The sequence below is a fragment of the Corapipo altera genome, unplaced genomic scaffold (assembly GCF_003945725.1).
Source record: "Corapipo altera isolate COAL_440 unplaced genomic scaffold, ASM394572v1 0, whole genome shotgun sequence".
Taxonomy (NCBI): Eukaryota; Metazoa; Chordata; class Aves; order Passeriformes; family Pipridae; genus Corapipo; species Corapipo altera.
Window position 1 is genome coordinate 56,821,343 of NW_020884872.1, and position 18,931 is coordinate 56,840,273.

At 42.2% G+C, this 18,931-nt stretch overlaps 2 protein-coding genes across 3 annotated transcripts; one reads left to right on the plus strand and one right to left on the minus strand.

Moving 5' to 3' along the window:
- The first annotated feature begins 6,531 nt into the window (after window positions 1–6,531).
- Window positions 6,532–13,591, plus strand: MED4 (mediator complex subunit 4). The gene is made up of 7 exons (XM_027648902.1): window positions 6,532–6,646; window positions 8,791–8,857; window positions 9,220–9,390; window positions 9,747–9,804; window positions 10,752–10,838; window positions 11,593–11,724; window positions 12,830–13,591. The coding sequence occupies exons 1-7, from the start codon at window positions 6,540–6,542 to the stop codon at window positions 13,000–13,002; spliced, it is 795 nt and encodes a 264-aa protein (XP_027504703.1). The 5' UTR covers window positions 6,532–6,539; the 3' UTR covers window positions 13,003–13,591.
- A 2,539-nt stretch (window positions 13,592–16,130) lies between these two features.
- On the minus strand, window positions 16,131–18,673 carry NUDT15 (nudix hydrolase 15). Of its 2 annotated transcripts, none has more exons than XM_027648915.1 (3): window positions 18,283–18,543; window positions 18,003–18,193; window positions 16,131–17,411 (listed from the first exon to the last, which is right to left on the minus strand). In XM_027648915.1, exons 1-3 carry the CDS (start codon window positions 18,435–18,437, stop codon window positions 17,266–17,268), a joined length of 492 nt encoding a protein of 163 aa, XP_027504716.1. In that variant the 5' UTR covers window positions 18,438–18,543; the 3' UTR covers window positions 16,131–17,265. The 2 variants fall into 2 exon arrangements, with proteins under 2 accessions (XP_027504716.1, XP_027504724.1); XM_027648923.1 differs by lacking the exon at window positions 16,131–17,411 and adding an exon at window positions 17,571–17,745 and having other exon boundaries at window positions 18,283–18,673.
- Between the last annotated feature and the right edge of the window lie 258 nt (window positions 18,674–18,931).

Below are 18,931 nucleotides of genomic sequence, written 5' to 3' on the forward strand. Positions count from 1 at the left end.
ACCTTAAAGACCATCTAGTTCCAACACCCCTGCCATGGTCAATGACATCTTCCACTGGATCAGGTGGCTCAGGGTCCCACCCAACCTGGCCTTTGAGATATGGTCTCTGATTCTGGAATGACAGTGCTGCTGAATGGCTTCATCCCTTTCCGAAGCAGATAAGGTGACTCTCTAATGACCTCTCTTGGCCTGAAAGCATCCAGGTAAGTCTGTGTCCAATGTGCTTTCAGTATCTATGCTTGTGGATGATCAAAACTATGGAAACAACTCTTCACTTGGCCCAACCACTAACCTTTGAACAACTCATTTGCAGGCATAATAAATCTGCCAGTATTTAAATGGGAGTGGAGTTTCTTTCTACATTATATGCTAGTATCCAGATAAACAGCACAGTCCTGAAGCAGAGAACCATGAAAGGCCTGCTTCACAAAGGGCAGGCTACTACTGATTGTAATAGTCTTTCCCAGGCTTAATAGCTATGAACTCTCCCCTCAATTCACATGGAATCAACACTGTTAGTAGTTTGTTAGATTGCAGAATCTCCCATGGGATCCAACTTGGCTGCTGAGTACAATTCTGTAATTGCTTTTGGAATAGTGTATCATACTGTTTTCTCAGCTGCCAACAAAAACTTGCCTCAGTTCTCCCAAGACTCATCTTTCATAAGGAGTTTTACCTCTGCCCATCTCCAACTGTTAGGAAAAAAACCCACTTTTTTTCTCCATTTTCAGTCTTGTAGGTTTCAAAATAAATCCTACATTTTATCTTCACCCTAGAACTCAGTCCTTAAAACTCATTTAAGCCAGCTACCTCCCTTTCTGGCTGGTGTTCTGCTCTTTCTGGATCTCAGGGCAGAAGCTGATGTCAGATGCAGGTATTTGAAAACCTGTCTGGAACTTGCACTACTGTGAAGCAGGTGAAAGTCGGAGTAGCATCTTGGAGATCAGAAGATGAACTCACCCAGTTAAAAGATAGATGATGGCTTTATCTTTAGCAGGCAACGGGGCACAATAAAAGGGTGAGTGAGATGTGGGAAGAGATTAATTCTAAGTAGATTACCGCTCCTATCAGCCTAGCTGGAATTCAGCATGTGGGTGAGCAGGGACTGCTGCAGTCATCACTGCCCTTGGATTTTTTTGTGAGGGGAAGTAAACAACTCTAAATTTCAGCCTGGCTTCTACAGAAGCTTGTGTGGGTGTCCCAGTAGTTTTTGGTAAACAGGTTGCAGCAGGAGCCGCAAGGAAAATGAGATTTTTTTTTCCAAATAAACACATTTAACTTAATGAAGACTCAAAATTAATATGTGTTGGGGGGTTACCCCAGGAGTCTCATTATCCCTAATTGGATGTTTTATTTCATGAAGTAGTCAGCATTAACTTTTAGCTTGATGAGGGAAAAGATCTCATATTTAATTGCCCCCAAATTTTCTTTTATTCCTGGGAACACTTGGCAGGATTGCGAATATCTCTAGTGGCCAAATTGTCAAACAAGCTTTCCCTTTTCAAAGGACATTTTTTTTTTTTCCTTTTTCCCTCCCCTCACTATGCAGGGCCAGTTTTGATTCTCTTTCCCACTGAACGCCTCCTGCTTCATAGGCAGTACTGGTCCCCACAAGCCCTCCAGCAGACTGAAGGCCTGGACTGCTTTCTGCCTGGGTGACTTCCTGTCTTGAGGGCTCTGTGCCCAAATTTACACCAGCAGAAATCAGTGTAACTCAGTTTTAATATAGCTCAAAGCAGAGTTAATTCTGTTCTGGAACAGTCTGGAATGGTGCACCACACGCTAGTTTTGGCCATATGTACTAGTGTTTCACACTCCTTCCCCCCCAAAAAAATAAGCTTTGGCTCACAGTATTATATATTTTTACCTCATCTTTAATGTGTTCTAGAATTACACTGGCTAAGCAGAGCCACTTTTTTATTTTTTTATTTTCCTTTCTCATCTCATTCTAAAATCACTAACATAAGTGAGCAAGGAAATAAAAATTTCTTTTTAAATAGCCATAAGAAATGGATGATTTATCAGAGGCATTTCAAACTATTAATTGTGTAAAGACAGCTTGACAAATAAGGGATGATTATTCTCATCTCCACAGACCAAAGTACAGCTGTGGAATCCTTCCAAGCAGTGCTCAAGATGTTTGATTTCTATTTTAGTTGATATTTGGCAGAAAGGATTTTATTTTTACATTTTTTAGGGGAAGTGGAAATGAGAATTTGTTATGTCCTTTTCCTTCTTGCTCTCTTTGCTTATTCTCCTGCCTTTTTATTTGTAGTGATTGCACTATTTTATTACACATGGTCCTGAGAGCTTTCGGGACGTATGTATCTTCTGTAGTCAGTATTTTTCCTTATTATTTTAAGGTATGTTATACCCAACACTTGCCAACTGAACACTTGATGTCTGGTGTCTGGAATGTATAAATAAGAAGATAGCTGAAAAGCACCATAGCATGGAAAAGATACAGACTAACTGAAACACATATCTGCTTTGGGCTTCTTAGATGACTCTCTACAGCTCAACTTCCAAGTTCCAAAGTGATCCTCTAGTTCATGAAAAGTAAGGTAGGAACACCAGGAGTTAAGAAATCACAATAGTATGTTGGAAGAAAAGGCTTTGCACCAGAGGAAACCTAGGTCTGAATTGCACTTCATTTTTAGTAAGAGTAGCATAGCTCATTGCTCTCCTGGCCACAAACTCCCTTATGTCTAGTGACCTAGCAATGGCCAGTCCTGAACTCAACAACTTCAACATGCTCATCTGACGGAAAACAAATCCACCAGAAAAATGATGGATTTCCATTGAACACATTTGCTCACTTGATTCATTCTGCAGTCTCACAGTCATTGGACCTCATAAAAGGGGGGAGCATGGCTGAAGAGAGATGGGGAAGACCGTACTTTTCAGCACTAGCCCACAGTCATACTAAATTAGTTGTAACTAAAACTGCACCCTGAAGGCATGGTTCTATATGATGAGGTTTGAGTTCACTCACTAACCCAGAAGGAAATGAACACCCTCTCCCAAATTAAATATTCCTCAGTCTTGTTATTGAGTTGACGTGGCTTATGGAAGCATATGGCAAACACCAAGGAGATAAGAGAGAGTGAAAATCTGCGGTTGGGAGATGAGGAGTCAGCAACATCTCAGCTTCTCAGCATTGGTGAACTATTAGATCAGCTCAGCTGCTCGTGGATCTGTCTAGAGGAGATCATCACTTCAAGGCCCATTCTGGAAGAGACTCAACTGAACAGGATAAAATAAGCTATTTTTGCTTGTGCTAGCATGTTCTTAACAATACATTTAGTATACCACTGAAAAGACAATGTGACATGAAAGAGCTCTGAAATGTCTAATAATCTCACTGTGGATGGAAAGATACATTTATGACCACATAATCTAAAACGTTCTCAGACTACTGAAAAAAATTAGGAACAATGCTTAGTTATTCAGGAGGGGCATGATCTTTAAAGAAGCAGATTTGGCTCAAAACCAACACAACTATGAAAAAAAGTTTACTCAGGGGAAAGAAGGCCAAAAGCACTAAAGAACTGAGGAAACAGAGGAACCAACACTGGAGAAACAGAGGCTGTGTTGTTTTCTATGGGCGAGTGTTCCAGAAGTCTATTCAGCAAATGATCTACTCAGTCTTAAAGCAATCAGCCCATCAGGCAAGTTTGGGGCATGAGCCCATTTCACTCAGCCTTTCCCTTTGCCCTGAAGCAGATGACCCCTCTGACATAGTCTGAATGACTTTCTGTGTCTTGGCATGGGCAGGCATTCCCTGATGCCTCTGGTCTCACCCTGTCCTCCCACACAGGGGCACAAGCACAATTAAGTCTCTGCCTATACCCCTGCACTTCCCAGCCATAGCCACATCCCCAAGACAATTAGAAGGGAAGGACTGGGCAGTAGAAAGCAGACAGATGAACATGTTGCCTGGAAAAGGGGCGGAAAATGGAGAAGTTGAGAGAGAAGGGTGGCTGCTCCAGTGAAAGATTGGTGGTATTGACCTGATTGGGTGGGCATAGTACTGCTGTCAAGAGGAAGGGAGGGAACAAGTTCCTGGGCACAAGAAGAAGGAAAGATAAGCCTACAGGAACCTCCTATAACCAATATCCACACCTGTCAACTTTGGAGGTCCTATTAATGCTGCAAGCTTTTAGCTCTAGTGAAACTAGCATTATTGCCCTGAAATATATCAGAAGTACTTCAGATCTAAATAATTCAGATGTCAAAATGAGTATGAGGAAGAAAGTGATTTAGCGGAAGGATTGCTTTGTTTTCAAAGTTGGTATTTCTTTCTGTTTATGCACCCATACAGGCACTAACCAATCAGTGAACTGGGTGCACAACCGGACAGCATCACACTGATTACGTCTTTCCCTGAACAAAAGTGAGGAAATATAGGAGAGAAAAAACCAAGGAAGCAAAAGTTACTCAAAAGGCAGAACTATTTGATGAGATTTTATCTGCTGTGCTGTTTAAAGAGAATTCCCAAACTATTTACAGTCAGAATGTTGGGAGTTGTTGTGTATTGTAAATGAACTTTAAATAACTCCTGTTGGCAGAGTTTTCTTCTTGTCAGAGTTGCCAAATCTTATTGCTTTATCACAGATCTCATAATGTTGAGTCGCTTATTTAAACCACAATTCAAAGAAACACTGACTAATGAGTTTCTTGCCTTTTTTTTTTTAATAAGTGTAAATTTCTCAGGAATATACTTGCTGTGAAAGGTAAAAGATAATCAGAGTAAATACCGGAACAGTCAGGGATGTTATTGTTCTAGTGCTTTCTCTAATCAGGGGAGAATTGCTATTTACTGGCAGGCCTTGCAGCTGCCTACTGACAGAGAAGGACATGGGGTCTGGGGGTCCCAGTTATTCTGTGGCAGTGCTTGCCTCAGTTAATAAACCTTGGCCCCAGATTAGCTTTCTCTCCATACTTCCTCATCTGCCCTCCATCCTGGTTTCTCAGTGTCTTTTCACATTACTGAAACTTCCATGAATATATAAAATTCCACGGGCTTCAATGTGACCCCACCCAGAACAAGAGGCCTATTTACAGCACCAGCCCATATACAGCACCATTAAAATCCCCCACAATAAAACAATATTTTTTAACTCAACTGCTGGCAGGGTTGGGGGCAGGATTTGCACCTGTTACTTGCCTCACCATCGTGTGTGGAGGTCTGTGATGGATGACAAGCTGCCTTTAGCCTCCTCAGCCATACAGGTCTGCATGGGCAGCGTCAGATGGGTCCCTGCTGGCTTCAGTCACTCATGGGACAGCCAGCCCAGGTAAAGCCCTTGGCTTGGTCTCATTTAAAGCTTGGAGTTTTATTACATTTTCAGTATCAAGCACTTAACCTTCTTTGGCCATCAGTAAAGCACCATGTATAAATATGTAAAGTGGGGGTGCCAAGAGGGCAGACACAGGCCCTTCTCAGTGGTACCATGCAATAGGACAAGAGGCAATGGGCAGAAACTGATGCACAGGAATTTCCACCTGAACATGAGGAAGAACTTCTTTACTGTGTGGGTGACCATGCACTGGAACAGATTGTCCAGAGAGATTGTGGAGTCTCCCTCACTGGAGATATTCAAGAATCTGTATGCTCTAGGACAACCCTGTTTCAGCAGGGACGTTGGACCAGATGACCTGTGATCCCTTCTAACCTGGCCCATTCTGTGATTCTGTGATTTCATCCTCCATCTGATCGAAGGCTCCTAAGGGATATTTTGACACCAAGACACTCAGAAGTTGAGTTGAAAAATCCAAGATGTAATTCAGTTGCATGCCCTTTCCTTGCAGCCTATTTTCTGTGTCTTTAGCATATATCTGAGTCTCATTTGGAGGCTCGTAGTGGAAACCCAGAGACTGGAAATACACTCCAGTTGGATGGTTGTAGCCACGTAGGGGTTGGCCTCTTCTCCCAGGCAGCTAGCAATAGAATGACAGAACAATGTCCTAAGCTGTGCCAGGGGAAGTTTAGATTGGACATTAGGAAGAATTTCTTCACAGAAGGGGCAATTAGACAATTGGAATGGGCGGCCCAGGGAGGTGGTGGAGTCACCATCCCTGTAGGTGTTTAAGGGAAGACTGGACATGGCACTCAGTGCCACGGTCTAGTTGACATGACAGCGTTCGGTCATCGGTTGGACTCGATCTCAGATGTCTTTTCCAACCTAACTGATCCTGTGATTCCAAGAGCAACTAGCGCAGATCCTCGTGCAACGACCCGGCTGCAGGAGAGGGCGCTCACAGACGCTCATCCGGCCTCATCAAAGCCGATGCTACCTCCTCCCTCCTCACGCCCACGGCTCTCTGCAAGACCCGCTCACCCTCGCAGGCCCTTCCCACCCGTCCCGTCCCGCCGCGCCTCACGGGCGCCACCGGCACAGGGGGGAACCATCTCCCCCCACGGCCTCCCTGCGCATGCGCCGCCCCGTGCGGCTGCAGTTGGTCCCTCGGCCGGCGGGGGCGCTGCCGCGAGCCCGCGGGGGGCGGGTCCCGCTCGGGTCCGCGCCCAGAGCGCGATGGCGGCGGCGGCGGCGGCGGCGGCGGCCGGCGGGGGCGGCGGGGAGCGGAGCAGCACCCGGGACCGGCTCCTGGCGGCACTGGAGGACCTGGAGCTCTTGGCCAGGTACCACGCTCGGCCCCCCGTCGGCCCCAGGTGGCGGCGGGGCACCGGGGGTGGGGCGAGGGCGGCCGGAGCCATGCGTGCGCGGAGCCTCCGGCGGGGGCGGCAGGAGGAGCGGGAGCTCCTGGGCTTGGGGTGGGAGGGGATCGGCGCGACCCGACCGCTGGCCCGGCTCGAGTGCACGTTCTCCTGTTCTCCCGCCGTTCCCAGGCCGGTTCCCCCGGGAGAGGGGCTGGTCCTGCGCGGGGGCGCGGCCCGGCCCGGCTCTGCGCTGCTCCCCGGCGTTCACCCCAGTGGGAAAGCGCCGGCGATGCTTCGTTTCTTATTTTCGGAGAGAAGGGGAGGTTCCTTATTCTCCCACTTGTCATTCTCTTTTGGCTGACACCTGCATTTCCTGTGAAATGCACCGTCATACACCGATTTTAGGCATTAGTCACTAAAAATTATGCTGAAGTCAGAAATGTGTAGATGGTGTTGCATGAAATAAGCTGTTCTGCTCATTGCCTGTATTAGTGTTAAATGACTCCAGGTAGGCTGCAGGGCTCATCTTTGGAGTGTTGTAAGTGCTCAGATTACTTAGTCCATGCTCTTGAGGCCAGACTGGTAGCCCTTATCCAAGCTGTCCACCGTTGTTGCTGGCAGTGAAATTAAACTAATTATTTTCCACCTCTCAAGGAGAGCAGGAGCTTAGGAAAACATTTTCAGAGGGAATAATACTATCCATATAACTGGATTGGTCTATGATTGCTACTAGTAGGACAAGGTATTGGTCAGTTGCCCTTGTTGTGTCTAGTTAGGTTTTATCCTCAGTCTTAGATTTTATTGTGACACAAGGGTTGCTGAAGAACATGTAGTTTTGGGAAAAACAAACACTTGTTCTTTATGTAAACTTTTTTTTAAATGTTGGAACTAATATTCTACCATAATGAAGACAGAGCAACCCTCAGCAGCATTTACTGAATCTTCCTGTTGATCAGCCAAGTGTTGCAGCACCCTGGAGCTAGGCCTTTCACAGTCACAATATCAGTTTGATGGTGGGGGCAAAAATAAAGCAACATGTCTAATCTGCGGCCTTCATATACTTTTGAATCTGTGTCTGTGCATGTCTGGCTAACACAGGGCAGAATTATAGTGCTCCATGACATCGGCCTTGATGGCAGTAGTTGACCTACCTGCAACAGATTTAATTTGGTACTGCCCAGTATTGGCCAGGTAGAATAAAGCTTTAGTGACAATGGCAAGTTTCTTTAACCATTTAAAATCATTGTAGTGTTCAGGAATGAGCAAGAGACATAGACCAAGGTGCTATTTAGAGCTTTACTGGTGAGGGTTGTTTCAGACATTTTGAAAAGTACCTGTTTTCATTTTAAGGTTCTGGTCCCACTGCTGTATCAGTCATACATCCTACTGAGCTGCTGACAGTGGAGCAAGCAAAGAATCAGTCCTTCCAAGGACAGTGTCTTCAGATACAGAGTTACTCATGCATAGGGTTGAATTGCCATCCGTAGCCTTAAAAGCCAATTAACTTTGCTGAATTTACAGAAAATGCCTTTTTGTATTGTGGTCCCTCAGAGGTTCTTACTGGCTTTTCAGAACAGTGGCAAAGTAGTTGGCTACATGGAAGTGTGATCAAGAGGTTTGTTGGAGAAGCACTTCTAACCTAGCACCAGAATATTACTAGTTTTTTGGTATTTTTGTGTGTTTGATACACAACTAATATATCACTGTGGAAATACTTGTTGTAAAAGTATTTTCACAACAGACTCTGCAGTGTGGACTTAATTGCTCTAAACACGTGTGAAACTTGCTCAGTTGGCAAAAAAATGGAGAAAAAGTAGAGAAGTAAAATGGTGAAGACAACTTTCATTATACTGTTTCTTTTCTCAGCTTCTGCTTATGTCTTTTATAGTTTGACAGGAACTTAGCACATTTCTTGAGTACAAATATCCAAGTACTTCATGAACTCCAAGAAAAAAGAAGAAAATGTGCTGTCTTGGTTGAGACATGCCTGCCTACACTGTACTATAAAACTCTGAAATACTCAAGTGCACGAATACTTTTGTAATTATACCAGTACTCTGATAATTTTATGAGGACTTGATATGATAATGCCCTAGAAAATTGCACTAATACAGTTCTCCTTTCAGGGAACTAATAGAAATTTTGGCAATTTCGAGAAACCAAAAGCTTCCACAACCGGGAGAGGAGAGCCAGGTAAGCTGACTTTCTAACCTGTGTTTCTTTGGGTAAGCCTAATGCCTTACTTCTAATTTTTTTCCGTTCTTTCGTTCGTTCTTTTGCTCGTTCTTTCTTTCTCCCTTTGTCCTTGCCTATACTCAAGCTAATGTTGATGATGAGGTTTTGGCCCTGCTACAAAGGCATTCTTGGTTCTCCTGTTGTTGTTCCTTTGTTGTATGCTTCATAGGCTGTTTCTGCAAACAGAAAGAAATTTTCTTTCAGTTTTCATTCAAACAAAAATACTCCTATGGATGTCATTTGCTCCTCTTTGTAGCAGGGCTGAGGGTGTGTTGTTACTCTAGCCAAATTAAAAGTTCTACAAAACTCTTGTTCAATAGATCCTGGAACTGCTGATTCAGAGAGATGGAGAGTTTCAAGAGCTAATGAAGTTGGCAGTTGATCAGGGAAAAATCCATCATGAAATGCAGCTTTTAGAAAAGGTTGTAGAAAAGCGGGATAATGATATTCAGCAGCTGCAGAAACAACTAAAAGAAGCAGAGCACATACTGGTAAGTTCGTAATGATGTGTTTTCTTTTGAGCATCTACTTGTGGAAAAGGTGGTGTTATGTTAGTTTGAGAAGATTTAAATATTTAAAACTTCATAAGAGCTTCGTGGTTTGGGTTTTTTCACAGTAGTCAAATGCTGTTTAGTTATGGTATTGAGTTTTGTTTTATAATGCTAATTTTCTTCTAAATCTACTTTATTCTGTATATTTTGAAAATGTTCACTGAATAATTTCTCTCTTCAAATGCAATTAAACTAAGGGGTTTATTCACAGAGCTGACTTTATGTAGATGTGCACAAATTAAAGATGCATTGAAGGTTTGGTTTACTTTGTGGTTGTTTTTTTTTTTTGCAACTAGGCAACAGCTGTTTATCAAGCAAAGGAAAAACTGAAATCAATTGAAAAGGCACGGAAAGGTGAGTATCAGTGATTGTACATACTACATAAATGCAGTTGTAAAGCTTGTGAGCTCAAACTGGGGCTTTTTTATTTTTTATTTTTTTAATTCTGCTACCACAGATTTTGGATGCTTTATACATAGACAAATTTCTATTTCATTATGAAACTATAACCATTTCCTCAGAATAAAAAAGCAGGAAATAAATATTTTTTGGGGAAACATCTTAATAATAAAGTGTCTCAACAGTCTTCTTGGACTGGTAATAGTATATGTGATTATCTAAGTGTCTCACCAAATTGCCTCAATTAGTCTGTTGAGGAGAGGGAGAGAATGTTTGTTTGTGCATTGTATTTGAAAGACTGCCTAGCTGCTGATACTAGTTTGTAGCAATTCCTGCCATACTGTGGTACTTGCCAAGCTGAACTGACCTTTTCTTGGGAGAGGGAGGCATTTTCTCTGGTTTTTGGTTTGGTTTTTTTTTTACAGTGTCTTTTATCCTTTTGTTATACCTCTTTCATCTAAAAAAAATCAAGGAATTTTGTAAAGTTTCTATTACTCTCCTAGAGGCACATATTTAGAAGGAGTCCTACAGGTATGCTCTACAATTACTAAACAAACAAACAAAAAAATTCTTTACTACAGAAAACTCCATAAAAAATCAGGTGCTGAAGTTTTACAAATTGTGTTTGTCAAGTACACTGTTTAAGAGATTGGTTTGTGTTTTTCACAAGGTTGGAGAACTGTTGACACTGAAGATATACCAAACTTGTGGCTGTAAAATCACTGCAAAGCTCATCTTTGCATAGTCTGAGAATCTTCTGAACAGTCATTGCATTTGAACCAGGCTCTTAATGTTTGGCAAAATCACATTCCCAGTCTTTTAGATATTAGTGTCCAATATTCTGAGATAGTTAAATGATGCAATCTCTTGAGAATACAGCAACTTTTTTTCCATTCTTCCAGGTGCCATTTCCTCTGAAGAAATAATTAAATATGCCCATAGGATCAGTGCTAGCAATGCTGTTTGTGCCCCTCTGACATGGGTACCAGGTAACTATCGTGTTTATGACAATAGATTTCTTTTTTGTAATAAATCATGGTTAATATCTATTCTTATAATGTTTTTATATGGTGAAAACCACTGGGGTTTATTAGAGTGATATTGTTTTCAGCAGTTATATCTAATATTTTCAACAAAAATGGATATCCACTTCACATGTATTCAAAAGGCTATGGAACTATGTATTTCCATTAACTGACTGGCATCCTCTGCTCTCCTTTGCCTTTTTCCCCTGAATGTTGGCCCGGATTGTAAGTTAAAACCAAGTATGCTAAAGGCTTTTATTGCATGCCTGGTTGTGTTCCCTTTTGCCCCTTACAGGATTCTTTTCAGAGGATGTTGGTAATCCATGGAGTCAGAAGCAGGACTTTCATTCAGGACTGTTTCAATTTTGGGTACTACTCCCTTGTTGTCCAAAATGAAAATGTGTTTGATCCAATTCCTGTCCTTGCCATTTAGATATAAAGTACCAGGGAGAGCAAAGATATCTTCTAAACGTGGTAGGGTTTTTTGGTTATAGTTGTTTTGGGTTGTTTGTTTTCTTTTTAAATGTGCATTTTCTGCCAAGTTTGAATGAACAAAGAAAGTCTAAGTGAAAGCCAGGCTTGGATTTTAATAAAACAGGTGTGATGCTTGTTGCTTACTAAGCAGAGTATGGGGTTTTTTGGTCATTAAACTTGGCACTGAAGAGAAAACTAATGTCTGCAAGACAATTGTTAAATATTTCAAAACATTTTTTTTAAGGGGACCCACGTAGGCCATATCCTACAGATCTGGAAATGAGGAGTGGTCTCTTGGGTCAGATGAACAACCCATCCACCAATGGAGTTAATGGACACTTACCAGGGGATGCACTTGCAGCGGGCAGACTGCCAGGTAAGAGGAACTCAGTTTTGTTTTGCTTTTCTTTATTCCTTGTACAGTCACAGCAATTACACATTTCCCTTAGCAAAGGCAAATCAGAGTTCATTTATTTTAAATGGCTTTAAACTAAGTGATATTAAATCATATTAGAAAGAAGCATTTTCAGAGCAACATTTTCTTAGTAGTGATGACAAAGTATGGAATTGTGAAAGCTTTATTTGGAAGAAAAGAGGTTTATTTTTATCCCCTGGCTTTCTTTAAGTTTATGCTTAAAAGTTCTGGATTGAAAAGACATGGCAAGGGACAACTGACTGTAGGAATTGAGCTTGAATCCCTTAATTACTTAGTGAAATAGGCACTTCCATTGACTTCAGTGGGATTCATTCATTCATACATAAATTACAGTAATCGAATCAAGAGTTCAGTTGGTCTGTACGTGTTCAGTATTAATCTAAAATGATTGGACTAAAATATGGAAAATTTCTTAGTTTGGATTCATAGGAGATCAGAAACAGTTCCTACCTGTCTTTTAAGCCACTTTTTCAGGCATTATGGAAAGCTTGCTTTCAAAAATTATGTTGAATTTGTTAAAAAAAAATATTACAACTCCATTGGAGAAATAGTAAACTTGGCTTTTGTGTTTCTGATCATCTGTCTAATCCTATTGTCACCTCTTAGGAAGTGACTTGAAATTATGCATCCACTTGATCTGTAAAGCTCTGACCTTGGATAAAATGGGTTGGTGAGCTGAACAGGAGTAGTACCCTGACATCTGTCCATAGGAACCCACCAGGGAAATGCTGAGGATGAGTCCACATGTCTTTTCTCTTCTTTTGAGCTCTGTATGAATATATACTGTTTTGAAGTGGGGTGATGAGAGATCAAGAGCCATCTACATAAATGGGCCTCTCTGGCAGAGTAGACTTTTACAGTCAGAGAATTATTCCATCAGGAAATGTTTTCCAGCTGTTACTGGAGGATTTCATCTGTCCAAAATTCAGAAAGGATTTTAAGATTTGTTTTGATTTCAAATTGAAGTTCTGGTTGAGCTGTCATGTTAAATTTTTTTGATATACAAAACTGATAGTTTGGTTGGTTATGCCCATTTTTTTTCCAGATGTGCTTGCTCCTCAGTATCCTTGGCAGTCAAGTGATATGTCAATGAACATGCTACCTCCTAATCATAGTAATGACTTCATGTTGGAGCCTCCAGGACACAACAAAGAGAATGAAGATGATGTAGAAGTTATGTCAACAGACTCCTCAAGCAGCAGCAGTGACTCAGACTAGGTACAAGAGGGACAGTATCCCTAGTAGACCTTTCCTGTGGTGAAGGTAGGTTGGATGCTGTTTGTCACAAACTGCAATGTCCTTTTGTTACGCCAGCAGCCTTTTGTAGGGACAAGATAACAGCTGGCTCAGAAATAGGGTGACTAATTTAAAAACCACGGACTGTAGATTTTGTTTTTCCGTTACATATTCAAGTAAAATGACTGGGAGCTTTCTGCTGGGGAGAGATGTAAGATTTTCAGTGATTGTATGAATGTGTATGTTTGCAAGAGACACGTGTGTAAATATATATGTATTCACTATACATTAGATGACAAAAGTTCCTGGGAAAAAAGGTGTAAGGGGAATCCCCTTGTATGTTTGTTAGTAACTTTAATCTTTTGATGATAACCTTTTCTATGCCACAGAAATGAGACATGAAGTTTGTAATTTTAGTATCTGTTTTTTTGTTACTGCCTAAATCCACATTCTTGATCATCTGTTTACCAAGAACAAAAATACGGCAATAAGGTGTAAAAAAAGTTTGTAATTATTGTATTATATAATGAATGATTTGTTATAAATAAACTCAGCTTTGATCTAACTTTAATTTTCCAAACTTGAATCTAAGTTACCTTGTAACATCAACATTTTATCCCAGCACGTGGTTGAATTCTGATTGAGTTTCAGAAGTTTGTACTCCATTTTTGCCTTTGCAGAATGCCCACTCAGTGTTAGAAGCAGCTGAGGAGGAGTCAGAAACAGAAAGCCTGTCCTTTTCGGGTGAGCCCTATTAGGTACACATGCAGCTGGGCAGACCCTGAGGCAGCAGAGGGCCCATTCACAAGGCTGCACCAACACTTGGTTAAGGGTCCTGGGACCCTGGAGGCACACTGCGGGTTCAGCTCCTTTCCGTTCAGAGTGCTCACAGATTCTTTTATTCTTGTCATCTGTAATTTTTTTTAGTTCTTTGAACCCGCTTATTTGTTTACTTGGTCAGTTGCATGTCCTGCCTCAACTACGGTGTTATTTTGTCTTTCCAAAGGCACTTCCTTTGGCTTTCCATTTCTTGTTCTGTTTTGAGTAAGGAGTCATTTTGTGACAGCTGCTTTTCTCTTGGTAACCTTCTGATCAAATCAGAAAACTAGTGGGAACTGTTACCCCTGGCAGTTACAGGTTTCTGTCCTGCAGCACAGATCACAGTTCTCTTCACTTTTCCATTTTGTAGATTCCTTACAGGAAGTATCTGATGAATCCTTTGCTCAGACAGTCTTTGTAATGCTGCCACATATGACCAAAATGTGTACAAATCCCATAGGAATGCAGAAAGGAAAAGGACTTCAGTTAGGTGCAATCACATAATATGGGGCAGTGTATTTTGTTTCAAGAGAAATGGGCAATTTGTTTTTGTCTCAGCTGTTCCTTTTGGAAGTATCTTCCGAGTTATTAAACTGTCACCTCTTTCACAATCTAAGACTATTCATATGCATCTATATTTTAACCTTTATTAAGTATCATATTTTCCTTTTAGATGTTTACCTCCAACATCTTTCCTCTTTAATTCACATTAATCCCGATACACGTGCCCTGTCTCAGTCATCCTAGTCAACCTTGCCTACACCGTTCATGGTTTTTTTTCTTAAAACGTGATCAGAATCATACACAAAATGGAGTTTCCTAATGCTTTGTATCATTGAATTAGCATTTTCTTTCTAAATGCCTCTCTCAGCACATGACACACACAGTTCACTAGTCTCTTTTAACTTACAAGGACATTCTTTTCTTGGAGTGAAATACAAAAATAGATACTTCAGTCATGCAAAGTGTAATGTTGCAACCTACCCAAAACTCTTCTATGGCTGTATGGTAGTTCACTAGCTGAAATACTGTGGAGAGGGTGATTGTTTCCAGACAGGAAAGGAAGGAACTGAAGCAAAGACCGCTTCTGTTTCTGGGTTGTGTGTTACTCTATGAAAGGATTGAATGGGACCAATGTGTTACATCTAAGAAATAGGTAAGGCAACAGCTCTGCCCACTGTTCACTTAGCATAAAAACAGACTCTGGATATAAGATGCATTCTAATCACTTTTTTTGCATCAGTGCTCCAAACTGTGTACGGTTCATGAGTATGTTTCTCAACTCTGGCTAAGTATAATGCCATTTTAGGTGAATTCTGTCTGTTAGAAGCAGTTTAGTGAACCACAAAGTTATAACTGAGTGTTGTTAGTCAGTGGTTTAGATATGTACATAATATATTTTTCTGTTTAGCAAAAGTGAAGACTTAGTTGAAAGAACTGGGTCTTAGCAGCGAAAATCTACTAAACCAGATTTTGGGGGGTGGGGTGGAGATGGGAAATACAAATGCATGATACATACAGATGGTTATTTAAGTTGGGGATTGCTGACAGCTGGTTGCAGTAATGCATTGTAGTCACTTAATCAGTCCACTTAAAAAGGATACAGAAAGGCTGACATATGGAGATACTGTTTGTGTCCTCATTTCAGTAACTATTTGTGTATTTAAAAGAGATAGAATAAATATAACCATTAACAAAATAGGGTAAGAAAGTACTTATTGCATGACAAGGCATTTTACAGTGGCCACTGTTTTCTCATTAGGAGCTAGAGGCCTTCTAAAATTTAAAATTGTACTAAATAATTTAAATATTTTTTTCCTCATTATTCTTTGTGACAGATGGGTAGGACATCTGTCAACTATTCATACAGCTTCTTTGTTAACTGCTGGGTAGAATAATTTTCAGTGTACATAAGGTTGCTTTCAGGAAGCAAATCTCCACTTTTGAATAGAAAAAAATAAGCTTTTTACAAAGGTACAGTAGCAAAGGAATTTTCGGTGATATGTCCAGTTCCAAAGCTGCTGTATAACATTATATTCTTTCTTCACTTCAGAGAAAGGGTGTCTGTCGCAAGGAAAATTGCACATAGGTAATACTTCAAACTCTAAGCAGGAGGCTTGCCATCGGGAGTAGTGTCCTTATACCTCGTATCACTGTGCCTGCTTCTCAGCAAAAAAGAGTCATCTCCATTTAAGAAAATGTACGTGCAAAGTAAGGAAGAGCTTTAAACCCTTCAAGCTTATTTAAGAACTGAAGATTCAACTCATAATTTCAGACAATTTTAATCTTTCAATATTGTGCTTGTGTTTTATTAAAAAGAAATTAAAGATATCTCACAACATTTTTGTACAATGAGTATATCTAAAAGAAACAGACAAGAACTGTGTTAAAGAACCCTGAGGAGAAAAAAAATGAGCCAATTAGTGATTTCTTTAAAAGTCATATCCTAAAATTAACTGCTGATGTCCTAGTGACTACAGCTGGAAAATATCCAAATTTGGCTACAGATTCTAGAAAAATTAGAAATATAAATGCATTGGTTTTGTATGTATCTTTTGTATGTATCTTCACTGCCAATTCAGTTGTTTAATACTGACAACTCCCTTTGGCAAAAAAGTATGACTTTTGCCATTCAGCTACACCTATAAATGAGATGATTTTGTTACTTATGTCAGCCTAGTAGAACACTGTAGGCACCATTATAAGAGTTTAGTAACATTAAGTCAGATCAACTGCAGAGATCTGTGACATTTTTAACAGATAAATTCAATGTATCTGAGGCCGCAAACAGAACTCTGTTACAAAAGCAAGTGACAAGAAGGATCAGGGAATGTCATCCCTGTAATAAGCCATCATAACCTCTTCATATTTATAATACCCTTGATTTTCAAGTACACACTGCTGTCTGCAGGAGAATGAGGCATTGTCTGTGAAATGTAACTTTTTTTCATGACAGTAACTTCATAACTAAAGCTAAGAGACAAGGCTAAGTTTTAAAAGTGGTCCAATAATTACAGGAAAGCAGCATGACATACAAAGTAAGTTTACATATAAAGCAGGGCAGTGGTTTAAACAAGTAATTTTCTTGGGCCTGATGCTGCAACTGTTTCTAAGTGAGTAAGCTTCTCTGGCGAGTTCTAACTTACAAATGGCTGTTCATCTGTATAAAGATTAACCAGACAAAACACTCTGAGTTTGCTATAAAAGCAAATATTAATTGTTAACACTACAGCTAGAAATAACTCTAGAATGAGAGACCACTGTTATGTGAAATATGGTAAAAGCACTGAAACATTTGGCATCTTTCTGGCTTTGGAAAGGGTAATATTTTCACATGGGCAGCATGAGCACGATTAACCCTTTTTTTCTTTCATATCAAAAAAAGCAGCTCTGTCTTTTAGTGCGTTACATATGTACAATTTGGTTTTACCCTAGTTGGTGACTTCCTGTGTACCCCTTTAGATGATCAAGCTCTTCCGTAAAGGGATTGTAACCTTGCTCTCTTAAGCAGCGTAAGGCCCAGAATAGTTGATCTGCTGGAGGAAATTCATCCCATTTAACCCATTCCCAGCCTGCAGGGGGAAAAAAAAAAGGGGGGGAAAAATCAGAGTATAGAATTAAGACACAAGAGGTTTAGACTGAATTTGGGAAAAGGTTCTTCACCCAGAGAGTGGTCAGGCACTGGAACAGGCTCCCCAAGGAAGTGGTCACGGCACCAAGCCTGACAGAGTTCAAGGAGCGTTTGGAAAACGCTCTCAGGTACACAGTGGGACTGTTGGGGTTGTCCTGTGTGGGGCCAGGAGTTGGATTTTGATGATCGTTGTGGGTCGCTTCCAACTCAGGGTATTCTGTGATTCTGTGTTATAAAAATTCTTCCTCTGCAAGTCAGGATGGATCGTGCAGAAACTACCAACATAAACCCAAGTTCTCAGTTGCATGCAGAGTCATTCTGTCCGAGCAACTTCTCTGTTGCCCGGAAAAGCTGTGGATGCCCCATCCCTGGAAGAGTTCAAGACCACGCTGGATGGAGCTGACCTAGATCTTCCACTAGCCACCTGACGTAATGGAAGGCGCCCCTACCCGTGGCAGGGGGGTTGGAACTAGATGATCTTTAGGGTCCCTTTCCACCCAGTCCCTTCTGTTACGTCACATTCATTACTCACCCTCGTTCTTGTCGGGCTCCTGGTTGCGCGGCTCCGCGCCGGGCTCGGCCTCGCCCTTCATGAGCACGGTGACGTAGTGGTACCGCGCGGACGCGCACACCGCGTTCACGGCCGACGCGAACCGCACGTGGCGCAGTCGCAGCGCCGCCTCCTCCAGCGTCTCCCGCGCCGCGCACTCCGCCAGGCTCTCCCTGCGGGACGGAACGGGACGGGAAGGGAAGGGAAGGCACGGCACAGCACGGGACAAGAGGGCGGGGAGGGGAGGGCGCAGGGCTCCTACCCGAACTCCAGGTGGCCTCCGGGGAGCTGGTAGGTGCCGGCCCCCACGGCGCCTTTCCTCTTGCCCAGCAGGACGCAGTTGGGGTGCGCGGCGCTGGTGACCACCACCCCCACGCCGATCCCAGGCCGCCGGGGCTGCGCCACCTCCTCACCCATGGCAGCCCTGGGCGCCTGGGGAGGCTCTTTCTCCCCGCGGGCGGGCGGGGGCGACTCCGCCAATCAGGCTTTGGGATCCCCGGTTTTGGGAGGCCCTTTCCCGGAGGGTGTGACGGGAGCGCGCAAGGTGCACGTGGTGGTGACGTCGCTGAGCTTCCCAGGCAGGCTGGGGAGGGAGCGGTGCTTCTGTTTGTACGGAGTTCTTTGGCCGCTGAAGGCAGAGGGGCTGGGGAGGCGCCGAGAACTGAAGGCGCGTTTGTCCAAATGAGGGGCAGCTGAAAACGAGGAAGATCCGACTCGGGTTCTTGGAGGTCGTGGAGCCAGTTGGTCTCTGACTACAGATTTGTTTAGATCTTAGAAAGCGGCCCTTCTTTGGTTAGGCCACAGTTTCCGCTGAAGTTATTTAAAAAGGAAGCTACAAACTTAGCTAAGCGGAGCTCCAGAGGCAGAATAACAGTTCCTGGCTGATAAAGAAGAAATAAGAGTTTCTGCTA